Source organism: Medicago sativa, chromosome 2 (genome assembly GCF_051527215.1).
Source record: "Medicago sativa cultivar Bolivia chromosome 2, Bolivia_mono, whole genome shotgun sequence".
Lineage (NCBI taxonomy): Eukaryota > Viridiplantae > Streptophyta > Magnoliopsida > Fabales > Fabaceae > Medicago > Medicago sativa.
Genome location: NC_140750.1, coordinates 42,056,307 through 42,069,724, shown reverse-complemented (window position 1 = coordinate 42,069,724; position 13,418 = coordinate 42,056,307). Strand labels below are relative to the sequence as shown.

Here is a 13,418-nt window from a genome sequence, read left to right as displayed (position 1 = left end):
ATATTCATACAAAAAAAAACGAAAAAAAAAAATATATTAGGAAAAAAATTGCTCCTTTTTGTGTTTCTGCCACACTCTAATTTTTTTTTCTTTATTTCTTTCATTTCTAGTCAACCTTTTATCCTTTGTTTCTTGTTTTAGTGTCTTTCTGTGTTAAGTCTTTGGGATTGTTGATTGTTTTTGGTTTCTTTAAAGAACTAAAAGAGCAATTTGAGTGGTAAGGACCATTTTAAACACTTGTTACTAATTTCACAAAATTTCACAATCATGTCTGATCCACCTTCACCTAGAACAGCAGCTATGACGATTCAAATGAGAGCAATGCGTGAGCATTTTGAGAGGCTGTTAAGAGAACAAGCTGAACAATTCCAACAAAGAGTTGATGAGTTAGAAAGAAGGTCTCAAAATTCTAATGATGGCAGTGGTGATGAGGATGAGAGGAGGCCTAGAAGGAGACCAAGGGAAAATCATTTAAGAGGCATAAAAATTAAAGTCCCATCTTTTGTTGGAAAGAGTGACCCAGAAGCATACCTAGAATGGGAGACTAAAATTGAACAAATTTTTAATTGCCATAATTACTCTAATGTTGAAAAAGTGCAGGTTGCTTCCATTGAGTTCAAGGAGTATGCTTTAGTATGGTGGGATCAATTGATCAAAGAAAGAAGAAGGTATGGAGAACAACCGATTGATACTTGGGATGAGATGAAGAGAATCATGAGGAGAAGGTTTGTACCTTCCTATTACCATAGAGATTTGCACAACAAATTGCAAAGACTTACTCAAGGTTCAAAAAGTGTTGAAGAATATTTCAAGGAGATGGAGATTGCGAAAATTAGAGCTAATGTGGAAGAAGACAATGAAGCAACCATGGCTAGATTTCTTCATGGTCTAAATCATGACATTAGTGACATTGTTGAACTTCATCACTATGTTGAAATGGATGACTTGGTACATCAAGCTGTCAAAGTGGAACAACAACTCAAGAGAAAAGGCCAAGTAAGAAGAAACAGTCCTTCTTCTAACTTTTCAAGTTGGAAGGATAAAATAGAGAAGGAGGGAGCATCATCATCAATTCCAAAGGAGTCCATGGCTGATCCTAAAGGTATACAAACAAACCCTTCTCAAAGTACTTCTACTAACAAAAGTGTTAAGTGTTTCAAATGTCAAGGTCAAGGTCACATAGCTTCTCAATGTCCAACAAAGAGAACTATGATAATTGAGGAGAATGAACACGTTGAGGTGGAGAATCATGATGGGTATGTTGAAGAGGAGGCTGAAGAAATACCAAGTGGAGACTTTTTCATGATTAGGAGGTTTTTGGGAAATCAAGCTAAGGAGGAGGAATCAAATCAAAGGGAAACTCTTTTCCACACAAGATGTCTTGTTCAAGGGAATGTATGCTCTTTAATTATTGATGGAGGTAGCTGTACTAATGTTGCTAGTACACATTTGGTGTCTAAATTGGAATTAGAAACAAAACCTCACCCAAGGCCTTACAAACTTCAATGGCTTAATGAACATGTAGAAATGCTTTGTGATAAACAAGTAGAGGTTTGTTTTAAAATTGGTAAGTATGAAGATGCTGTTTTGTGTGATGTAGTACCAATGGAGGCTAGTCATTTGTTGTTAGGGAGACCTTGGCAGTTTGATAGAAGTGTTCTTCACGATGGCCGAACGAACAAGTACTCTTTTATGCATTCTGGTCAAAAGATTTGTCTTGCACCATTGAGTCCTAGTGAGGTTAGAGATGATCAAAAGAAAATGAAAGAAAAATATGAGCAAGAAAAAAGAGAAAAAGAAAAATCAAAAGAAAAGAAAGAGAGTTTGCTTGAAAAAAAAGGAGAGATTCAAGAAATAGTCATGAACAAACAGCCCCTATATTTACTACTTTGCAAAAAGGTGGCTTTGTTGACTAACACTCAAAATTTTCCAAGTTGTACTAAATTTCCCTTGCAGGAATGTGAAGATGTATTGGCAAAGAAGGTACCACAAAAATTTGAAAGAATTGTGTTTGAACCTGGAGGTTGTATAACTTCCAAATTCGAGGACGAATTCTTTCGAAGAGGGGGAGTATGATGAGGGCCACAATGGAATGGAGGGAGGGCTTGCTTGCTGCCCATTTTGATGTTTTTTATTTTTATGTTGTAATAAAAGTGTAAGGGACCAATTCTGGTCAAAAACACTAAGTTTGAATTTCTAGTGTGTTTTATCCATTTTAAAGCTTGATAAAGCTTTAAATGGCGTGCTTGCCTTATTTTAAAAAGAAAATAATATGTTGAATCAAGTATAGTGAAAAGAAATCAAGAACATTAATGGGAGGGAGAAAAATAGCACATGACATGAAAGGAAAGAAGGAAGTGGTGCTGCCACACATTAAAGCACAATGAATTGTTTTCTTTCAGCCCATTCATTGAAGAAATCAATTGGAGACGTTTTTAGCATCATGGGAGACGCCCCACCATCAATTGTCTGCACAATTTCATTCTAAATCAATTTGTAACCATTTTTGCAATTATTCAGCACTAGGAATTGATGTTAGATTAATGGCTGAATTCTAAGAGTTTTCAAGAGTTATTTTCTTTGATGTTCCTTGTATTACAGCATATGACCTCTTTCTTATATATAAGGGGCGAAAATCATCAATAAGGATAAGACGATTTTGAGTGAAAAAACTACACTATGTGTGTTTTTGAGCAATTGCTCTTTGGTTCTGGATTGGACCAATTTTGATCATATCAAGAATCCTTTCTTGTGGTGATCCTCAATCCCATAGACTTATCACTTTCTTGGATTAGAAAGTGTGGCGTCCCTTTCTTTCCATTCCATTTCTCCATTTTATCTACAAAATCTGTTTGGGTCAAAATTCTGCCAGTTATCCATTTTAGCCCAAATATCCATTTTTCATTCTGTTTTATTGCATTTTGAGTCACAAGAATTTTAAAGTTCAAATTATCAAATCAATTTCGTGAGTTTGGAGGAAAAATGATCATTTTTGGAATATTGGACTCATCAAGTGGTAATCAGAGCAAGGTTCTAAAAAGGGCCAAACTTTGGTAAAGTGTCTTTCTTCTTGTTCCTTATTATTTTTTTCTTCTTTTTCTGTCCAATATTGATATTCATACAAAAAAAACGAAAAAAAAAAATATATTAGGAAAAAAATTGCTCCTTTTTGTGTTTCTGCCACACTCTAATTTTTTTTTCTTTATTTCTTTCATTTCTAGTCAACCTTTTATCCTTTGTTTCTTGTTTTAGTGTCTTTCTGTGTTAAGTCTTTGGGATTGTTGATTGTTTTTGGTTTCTTTAAAGAACTAAAAGAGCAATTTGAGTGGTAAGGACCATTTTAAACACTTGTTACTAATTTCACAAAATTTCACAATCATGTCTGATCCACCTTCACCTAGAACAGCAGCTATGACGATTCAAATGAGAGCAATGCGTGAGCATTTTGAGAGGCTGTTAAGAGAACAAGCTGAACAATTCCAACAAAGAGTTGATGAGTTAGAAAGAAGGTCTCAAAATTCTAATGATGGCAGTGGTGATGAGGATGAGAGGAGGCCTAGAAGGAGACCAAGGGAAAATCATTTAAGAGGCATAAAAATTAAAGTCCCATCTTTTGTTGGAAAGAGTGACCCAGAAGCATACCTAGAATGGGAGACTAAAATTGAACAAATTTTTAATTGCCATAATTACTCTAATGTTGAAAAAGTGCAGGTTGCTTCCATTGAGTTCAAGGAGTATGCTTTAGTATGGTGGGATCAATTGATCAAAGAAAGAAGAAGGTATGGAGAACAACCGATTGATACTTGGGATGAGATGAAGAGAATCATGAGGAGAAGGTTTGTACCTTCCTATTACCATAGAGATTTGCACAACAAATTGCAAAGACTTACTCAAGGTTCAAAAAGTGTTGAAGAATATTTCAAGGAGATGGAGATTGCGAAAATTAGAGCTAATGTGGAAGAAGACAATGAAGCAACCATGGCTAGATTTCTTCATGGTCTAAATCATGACATTAGTGACATTGTTGAACTTCATCACTATGTTGAAATGGATGACTTGGTACATCAAGCTGTCAAAGTGGAACAACAACTCAAGAGAAAAGGCCAAGTAAGAAGAAACAGTCCTTCTTCTAACTTTTCAAGTTGGAAGGATAAAATAGAGAAGGAGGGAGCATCATCATCAATTCCAAAGGAGTCCATGGCTGATCCTAAAGGTATACAAACAAACCCTTCTCAAAGTACTTCTACTAACAAAAGTGTTAAGTGTTTCAAATGTCAAGGTCAAGGTCACATAGCTTCTCAATGTCCAACAAAGAGAACTATGATAATTGAGGAGAATGAACACGTTGAGGTGGAGAATCATGATGGGTATGTTGAAGAGGAGGCTGAAGAAATACCAAGTGGAGACTTTTTCATGATTAGGAGGTTTTTGGGAAATCAAGCTAAGGAGGAGGAATCAAATCAAAGGGAAACTCTTTTCCACACAAGATGTCTTGTTCAAGGGAATGTATGCTCTTTAATTATTGATGGAGGTAGCTGTACTAATGTTGCTAGTACACATTTGGTGTCTAAATTGGAATTAGAAACAAAACCTCACCCAAGGCCTTACAAACTTCAATGGCTTAATGAACATGTAGAAATGCTTTGTGATAAACAAGTAGAGGTTTGTTTTAAAATTGGTAAGTATGAAGATGCTGTTTTGTGTGATGTAGTACCAATGGAGGCTAGTCATTTGTTGTTAGGGAGACCTTGGCAGTTTGATAGAAGTGTTCTTCACGATGGCCGAACGAACAAGTACTCTTTTATGCATTCTGGTCAAAAGATTTGTCTTGCACCATTGAGTCCTAGTGAGGTTAGAGATGATCAAAAGAAAATGAAAGAAAAATATGAGCAAGAAAAAAGAGAAAAAGAAAAATCAAAAGAAAAGAAAGAGAGTTTGCTTGAAAAAAAAGGAGAGATTCAAGAAATAGTCATGAACAAACAGCCCCTATATTTACTACTTTGCAAAAAGGTGGCTTTGTTGACTAACACTCAAAATTTTCCAAGTTGTACTAAATTTCCCTTGCAGGAATGTGAAGATGTATTGGCAAAGAAGGTACCACAAAAATTTGAAAGAATTGTGTTTGAACCTGGAGGTTGTATAACTTCCAAATTCGAGGACGAATTCTTTCGAAGAGGGGGAGTATGATGAGGGCCACAATGGAATGGAGGGAGGGCTTGCTTGCTGCCCATTTTGATGTTTTTTATTTTTATGTTGTAATAAAAGTGTAAGGGACCAATTCTGGTCAAAAACACTAAGTTTGAATTTCTAGTGTGTTTTATCCATTTTAAAGCTTGATAAAGCTTTAAATGGCGTGCTTGCCTTATTTTAAAAAGAAAATAATATGTTGAATCAAGTATAGTGAAAAGAAATCAAGAACATTAATGGGAGGGAGAAAAATAGCACATGACATGAAAGGAAAGAAGGAAGTGGTGCTGCCACACATTAAAGCACAATGAATTGTTTTCTTTCAGCCCATTCATTGAAGAAATCAATTGGAGACGTTTTTAGCATCATGGGAGACGCCCCACCATCAATTGTCTGCACAATTTCATTCTAAATCAATTTGTAACCATTTTTGCAATTATTCAGCACTAGGAATTGATGTTAGATTAATGGCTGAATTCTAAGAGTTTTCAAGAGTTATTTTCTTTGATGTTCCTTGTATTACAGCATATGACCTCTTTCTTATATATAAGGGGCGAAAATCATCAATAAGGATAAGACGATTTTGAGTGAAAAAACTACACTATGTGTGTTTTTGAGCAATTGCTCTTTGGTTCTGGATTGGACCAATTTTGATCATATCAAGAATCCTTTCTTGTGGTGATCCTCAATCCCATAGACTTATCACTTTCTTGGATTAGAAAGTGTGGCGTCCCTTTCTTTCCATTCCATTTCTCCATTTTATCTACAAAATCTGTTTGGGTCAAAATTCTGCCAGTTATCCATTTTAGCCCAAATATCCATTTTTCATTCTGTTTTATTGCATTTTGAGTCACAAGAATTTTAAAGTTCAAATTATCAAATCAATTTCGTGAGTTTGGAGGAAAAATGATCATTTTTGGAATATTGGACTCATCAAGTGGTAATCAGAGCAAGGTTCTAAAAAGGGCCAAACTTTGGTAAAGTGTCTTTCTTCTTGTTCCTTATTATTTTTTTCTTCTTTTTCTGTCCAATATTGATATTCATACAAAAAAAACGAAAAAAAAAATATATTAGGAAAAAAATTGCTCCTTTTTGTGTTTCTGCCACACTCTAATTTTTTTTTCTTTATTTCTTTCATTTCTAGTCAACCTTTTATCCTTTGTTTCTTGTTTTAGTGTCTTTCTGTGTTAAGTCTTTGGGATTGTTGATTGTTTTTGGTTTCTTTAAAGAACTAAAAGAGCAATTTGAGTGGTAAGGACCATTTTAAACACTTGTTACTAATTTCACAAAATTTCACAATCATGTCTGATCCACCTTCACCTAGAACAGCAGCTATGACGATTCAAATGAGAGCAATGCGTGAGCATTTTGAGAGGCTGTTAAGAGAACAAGCTGAACAATTCCAACAAAGAGTTGATGAGTTAGAAAGAAGGTCTCAAAATTCTAATGATGGCAGTGGTGATGAGGATGAGAGGAGGCCTAGAAGGAGACCAAGGGAAAATCATTTAAGAGGCATAAAAATTAAAGTCCCATCTTTTGTTGGAAAGAGTGACCCAGAAGCATACCTAGAATGGGAGACTAAAATTGAACAAATTTTTAATTGCCATAATTACTCTAATGTTGAAAAAGTGCAGGTTGCTTCCATTGAGTTCAAGGAGTATGCTTTAGTATGGTGGGATCAATTGATCAAAGAAAGAAGAAGGTATGGAGAACAACCGATTGATACTTGGGATGAGATGAAGAGAATCATGAGGAGAAGGTTTGTACCTTCCTATTACCATAGAGATTTGCACAACAAATTGCAAAGACTTACTCAAGGTTCAAAAAGTGTTGAAGAATATTTCAAGGAGATGGAGATTGCGAAAATTAGAGCTAATGTGGAAGAAGACAATGAAGCAACCATGGCTAGATTTCTTCATGGTCTAAATCATGACATTAGTGACATTGTTGAACTTCATCACTATGTTGAAATGGATGACTTGGTACATCAAGCTGTCAAAGTGGAACAACAACTCAAGAGAAAAGGCCAAGTAAGAAGAAACAGTCCTTCTTCTAACTTTTCAAGTTGGAAGGATAAAATAGAGAAGGAGGGAGCATCATCATCAATTCCAAAGGAGTCCATGGCTGATCCTAAAGGTATACAAACAAACCCTTCTCAAAGTACTTCTACTAACAAAAGTGTTAAGTGTTTCAAATGTCAAGGTCAAGGTCACATAGCTTCTCAATGTCCAACAAAGAGAACTATGATAATTGAGGAGAATGAACACGTTGAGGTGGAGAATCATGATGGGTATGTTGAAGAGGAGGCTGAAGAAATACCAAGTGGAGACTTTTTCATGATTAGGAGGTTTTTGGGAAATCAAGCTAAGGAGGAGGAATCAAATCAAAGGGAAACTCTTTTCCACACAAGATGTCTTGTTCAAGGGAATGTATGCTCTTTAATTATTGATGGAGGTAGCTGTACTAATGTTGCTAGTACACATTTGGTGTCTAAATTGGAATTAGAAACAAAACCTCACCCAAGGCCTTACAAACTTCAATGGCTTAATGAACATGTAGAAATGCTTTGTGATAAACAAGTAGAGGTTTGTTTTAAAATTGGTAAGTATGAAGATGCTGTTTTGTGTGATGTAGTACCAATGGAGGCTAGTCATTTGTTGTTAGGGAGACCTTGGCAGTTTGATAGAAGTGTTCTTCACGATGGCCGAACGAACAAGTACTCTTTTATGCATTCTGGTCAAAAGATTTGTCTTGCACCATTGAGTCCTAGTGAGGTTAGAGATGATCAAAAGAAAATGAAAGAAAAATATGAGCAAGAAAAAAGAGAAAAAGAAAAATCAAAAGAAAAGAAAGAGAGTTTGCTTGAAAAAAAAGGAGAGATTCAAGAAATAGTCATGAACAAACAGCCCCTATATTTACTACTTTGCAAAAAGGTGGCTTTGTTGACTAACACTCAAAATTTTCCAAGTTGTACTAAATTTCCCTTGCAGGAATGTGAAGATGTATTGGCAAAGAAGGTACCACAAAAATTTGAAAGAATTGTGTTTGAACCTGGAGGTTGTATAACTTCCAAATTCGAGGACGAATTCTTTCGAAGAGGGGGAGTATGATGAGGGCCACAATGGAATGGAGGGAGGGCTTGCTTGCTGCCCATTTTGATGTTTTTTATTTTTATGTTGTAATAAAAGTGTAAGGGACCAATTCTGGTCAAAAACACTAAGTTTGAATTTCTAGTGTGTTTTATCCATTTTAAAGCTTGATAAAGCTTTAAATGGCGTGCTTGCCTTATTTTAAAAAGAAAATAATATGTTGAATCAAGTATAGTGAAAAGAAATCAAGAACATTAATGGGAGGGAGAAAAATAGCACATGACATGAAAGGAAAGAAGGAAGTGGTGCTGCCACACATTAAAGCACAATGAATTGTTTTCTTTCAGCCCATTCATTGAAGAAATCAATTGGAGACGTTTTTAGCATCATGGGAGACGCCCCACCATCAATTGTCTGCACAATTTCATTCTAAATCAATTTGTAACCATTTTTGCAATTATTCAGCACTAGGAATTGATGTTAGATTAATGGCTGAATTCTAAGAGTTTTCAAGAGTTATTTTCTTTGATGTTCCTTGTATTACAGCATATGACCTCTTTCTTATATATAAGGGGCGAAAATCATCAATAAGGATAAGACGATTTTGAGTGAAAAAACTACACTATGTGTGTTTTTGAGCAATTGCTCTTTGGTTCTGGATTGGACCAATTTTGATCATATCAAGAATCCTTTCTTGTGGTGATCCTCAATCCCATAGACTTATCACTTTCTTGGATTAGAAAGTGTGGCGTCCCTTTCTTTCCATTCCATTTCTCCATTTTATCTACAAAATCTGTTTGGGTCAAAATTCTGCCAGTTATCCATTTTAGCCCAAATATCCATTTTTCATTCTGTTTTATTGCATTTTGAGTCACAAGAATTTTAAAGTTCAAATTATCAAATCAATTTCGTGAGTTTGGAGGAAAAATGATCATTTTTGGAATATTGGACTCATCAAAGGGACATCGAGGGACAAGTTCACTGTTTATCAAACTTCTAACCACATAGGCTAAAATTTCATCTTCACGACAAAGGTCATTTCAATACTTTCATTTTATCGAATTTCAAACCAAATAGGTTCACTTATCATGCTTCGTATCAAGGGAGATCGAGGGACAAGTTCAACCTTTATCAAACTTCTAACCATATAGGCTAAAATCTCATTTTCGCGATAAAGTCATTCCAATACTTTCATTTTTCTGAATATAAAACCGAATAGGTTCACATATCATGTTTCGCATCAAGGGACATCGAGGGACATGTTCACTGTTTATCAAACTTCTAACCACATAGGCTAAAATTTCATTTTCGCCACAAGGGTCATTTCAATACTTTCATTTTATCGAATTTCAAACCAAATAGGTTCACATATCATGTTTCGCATCAAGGGACATCGAGGGACATGTTCAACCTTCATATTTAACAAACATGTAACAATATAAGCTAAAATCTCGTTTTCGCGATAAGGGTCATCTCATTACTTTCAATTTACCAAATTTAAAACGAAATTGGTTCAAATATTATGTTACGCAATAAAGGACATCGAGGGACAAATTCAACATTAATATTTATCAAACTTTTAACCATGTAGGCTAAAATCTCATTTTTGGGACAATGGTCATTCAAATAATTTCATTTTGCCGAATACAATACCAAATAGGTTCACATATCATGTTTCGCATCAAGGGACATCGAGGGACAAGTTCACTGTTTATCAAACTTCTAACCACATAGGCTAAAATTTCATTTTCGCGACAAGGGTCATTTCAATACTTTCATTTTATCGAATTTCAAACCAAATAGGTTCACATATCATGTTTCGCATCAAGGGACATCGAGGGACAAGTTCACTGTTTATCAAACTTCTAACCACATAGGCTAAAATTTCATTTTCACGACAAAGGTCATTTCAATACTTTCATTTTATCGAATTTCAAACCAAATAGGTTCACTTATCATGCTTCGTATCAAGGGAGATCGAGGGACAAGTTCAACCTTTATCAAACTTCTAACCATATAGGCTAAAATCTCATTTTCGCGACAAAGTCATTCCAATACTTTCATTTTTCTGAATATAAAACCAAATAGGTTCACATATCAGGTTTCGCATCAAAGGACATCGAAGGACAAGTTCACTGTTTATCAAACTTCTAACCACATAGGCTAAAATTTCATTTTCGCCACAAGGGTCATTTCAATACTTTCATTTTATCGAATTTCAAACCAAATAGGTTCACATATCATGTTTCGCATCAAGGGACATCGAGGGACAAGTTCACTGTTTATCAAACTTCTAACCACATAGGCTAAAATTTCATTTTCGCGACAAGGGTCATTTCAATACCTTCATTTTATCGAATTTCAAACCAAATAGGTTCACATATTATGTTTCGCATCAAGGGACATCGAGGGACATGTTCAACCTTCATATTTAACAAACATGTAACAATATAAGCTAAAATCTCGTTTTCGCGATAAGGGTGATGAGGGCCACAATGGAATGGAGGGAGGGCTTGCTTGCTGCCCATTTTGATGTTTTTTATTTTTATGTTGTAATAAAAGTGTAAGGGACCAATTCTGGTCAAAAACACTAAGTTTGAATTTCTAGTGTGTTTTATCCATTTTAAAGCTTGATAAAGCTTTAAATGGCGTGCTTGCCTTATTTTAAAAAGAAAATAATATGTTGAATCAAGTATAGTGAAAAGAAATCAAGAACATTAATGGGAGGGAGAAAAATAGCACATGACATGAAAGGAAAGAAGGAAGTGGTGCTGCCACACATTAAAGCTCTGATACCACTTGATGAGTCCAATATTCCAAAAATGATCATTTTTCCTCCAAACTCACGAAATTGATTTGATAATTTGAACTTTAAAATTCTTGTGACTCAAAATGCAATAAAACAGAATGAAAAATGGATATTTGGGCTAAAATGGATAACTGGCAGAATTTTGACCCAAACAGATTTTGTAGATAAAATGGAGAAATGGAATGGAAAGAAAGGGACGCCACACTTTCTAATCCAAGAAAGTGATAAGTCTATGGGATTGAGGATCACCACAAGAAAGGATTCTTGATATGATCAAAATTGGTCCAATCCAGAACCAAAGAGCAATTGCTCAAAAACACACATAGTGTAGTTTTTTCACTCAAAATCGTCTTATCCTTATTGATGATTTTCGCCCCTTATATATAAGAAAGAGGTCATATGCTGTAATACAAGGAACATCAAAGAAAATAACTCTTGAAAACTCTTAGAATTCAGCCATTAATCTAACATCAATTCCTAGTGCTGAATAATTGCAAAAATGGTTACAAATTGATTTAGAATGAAATTGTGCAGACAATTGATGGTGGGGCGTCTCCCATGATGCTAAAAACGTCTCCAATTGATTTCTTCAATGAATGGGCTGAAAGAAAACAATTCATTGTGCTTTAATGTGTGGCAGCACCACTTCCTTCTTTCCTTTCATGTCATGTGCTATTTTTCTCCCTCCCATTAATGTTCTTGATTTCTTTTCACTATACTTGATTCAACATATTATTTTCTTTTTAAAATAAGGCAAGCACGCCATTTAAAGCTTTATCAAGCTTTAAAATGGATAAAACACACTAGAAATTCAAACTTAGTGTTTTTGACCAGAATTGGTCCCTTACACTTTTATTACAACATAAAAATAAAAAACATCAAAATGGGCAGCAAGCAAGCCCTCCCTCCATTCCATTGTGGCCCTCATCAAAGGGTCATCTCATTACTTTCAATTTACCAAATTTAAAACGAAATTGGTTCAAATATTATGTTACGCAATAAAGGACATCGAGGGACAAATTCAACATTAATATTTATCAAACTTTTAACCATCTAGGCTAAAATCTCATTTTTGGGACAATGGTCATTCAAATAATATCATTTTGCCGAATACAAAACCAAATAGGTTCACATATCATGTTTCGTATCAAGGGAGATCGAGGGACAAGTTCAACCTTTATCAAACTTCTAACCATATAGGCTAAAATCTCATTTTCGCGACAAAGTCATTCGAATACTTTCATTTTTCCGAATATAAAACCAAATAGGTGCACATATCATGTTTTGCATCAAGGGACATCGAGGCACAAGTTCACTGTTTATCAAACTTCTAACCACATAGGCTAAAATTTCATTTTTGCGACAAGGGTCATTTCAATACTTTCATTTTATCGAATTTCAAACCAAATAGGTTCACATATCATGTTTCGCATCAAGGGACATCGAGGGACAAGTTCACTGTTTATCAAACTTCTAACCACATAGGCTAAAATTTCATTTTCCCGACAAAGGTCATTTCAATACTTTCATTTTATCGAATTTCAAACCAAATAGGTTCACTTATCATGCTTCGTATCAAGGGAGATCGAGGGACAAGTTCAACCTTTATCAAACATCTAACCATATAGGCTAAAATCTCATTTTCGCGACAAAGTCATTCCAATACTTTCATTTTTCTGAATATAAAACCAAATAGGTTCACATATCATGTTTCGCATCAAGGGACATCGAGGGACAAGTTCACCGTTTATCAAACTTCTAACCACATAGGCTAAAATTTCATTTTCGCCACAAGGGTCATTTCAATACTTTCATTTTATCGAATTTCAAACCAAATAGGTTCACATATCATGTTTCGCATCAAGGGACATCGAGGGACAAGTTCACTGTTTATCAAACTTCTAACCACATAGGCTAAAATTTCATTTTCACGACAAAGGTCATTTCAATACTTTCATTTTATCGAATTTCAAACCAAATAGGTTCACATATCATATTTCGCATCAAGGGACATCGAGGGACATGTTCAACCTTCATATTTAACAAACATGTAACAATATAAGCTAAAATCTCGTTTTCGCGATAAGGGTCATCTCATTACTTTCAATTTACCAAATTTAAAACGAAATTGGTTCAAATATTATGTTACGCAATAAAGGACATCGAGGGACAAATTCAACATTAATATTTATCAAACTTTTAACCATATAGGCTAAAATCTCATTTTTGGGACAATGGTCATTCAAATAATTTCATTTTGCCGAATACAATACCAAATAGGTTCACATATCATGTTTCGTATCAAGGGAGATCGAGGGACAAGTTCAACCTTT

General features: G+C 34.9%; 3 protein-coding genes across 3 annotated transcripts; all 3 read left to right on the top strand.

The window, feature by feature from the left end:
- Nucleotides 1–76: 76 nt before the first annotated feature.
- Nucleotides 77–2,632, top strand: LOC146946844 (uncharacterized). The gene has a single exon (XM_085748928.1). It carries the CDS (start codon nt 268–270, stop codon nt 2,074–2,076), a length of 1,809 nt encoding a protein of 602 aa, XP_085605054.1. The 5' UTR covers nt 77–267; the 3' UTR covers nt 2,077–2,632.
- A 564-nt stretch (nt 2,633–3,196) lies between these two features.
- On the top strand, nt 3,197–5,743 carry LOC146946843 (uncharacterized). The gene has a single exon (XM_085748927.1). The coding sequence runs from the start codon at nt 3,379–3,381 to the stop codon at nt 5,185–5,187; it is 1,809 nt and encodes a 602-aa protein (XP_085605053.1). The 5' UTR covers nt 3,197–3,378; the 3' UTR covers nt 5,188–5,743.
- Nucleotides 5,744–6,306: 563 nt separating this feature from the next.
- LOC146946842 (uncharacterized) lies at nt 6,307–8,853 on the top strand. The gene has a single exon (XM_085748926.1). It carries the CDS (start codon nt 6,489–6,491, stop codon nt 8,295–8,297), a length of 1,809 nt encoding a protein of 602 aa, XP_085605052.1. The 5' UTR covers nt 6,307–6,488; the 3' UTR covers nt 8,298–8,853.
- Nucleotides 8,854–13,418: the final 4,565 nt, after the last annotated feature.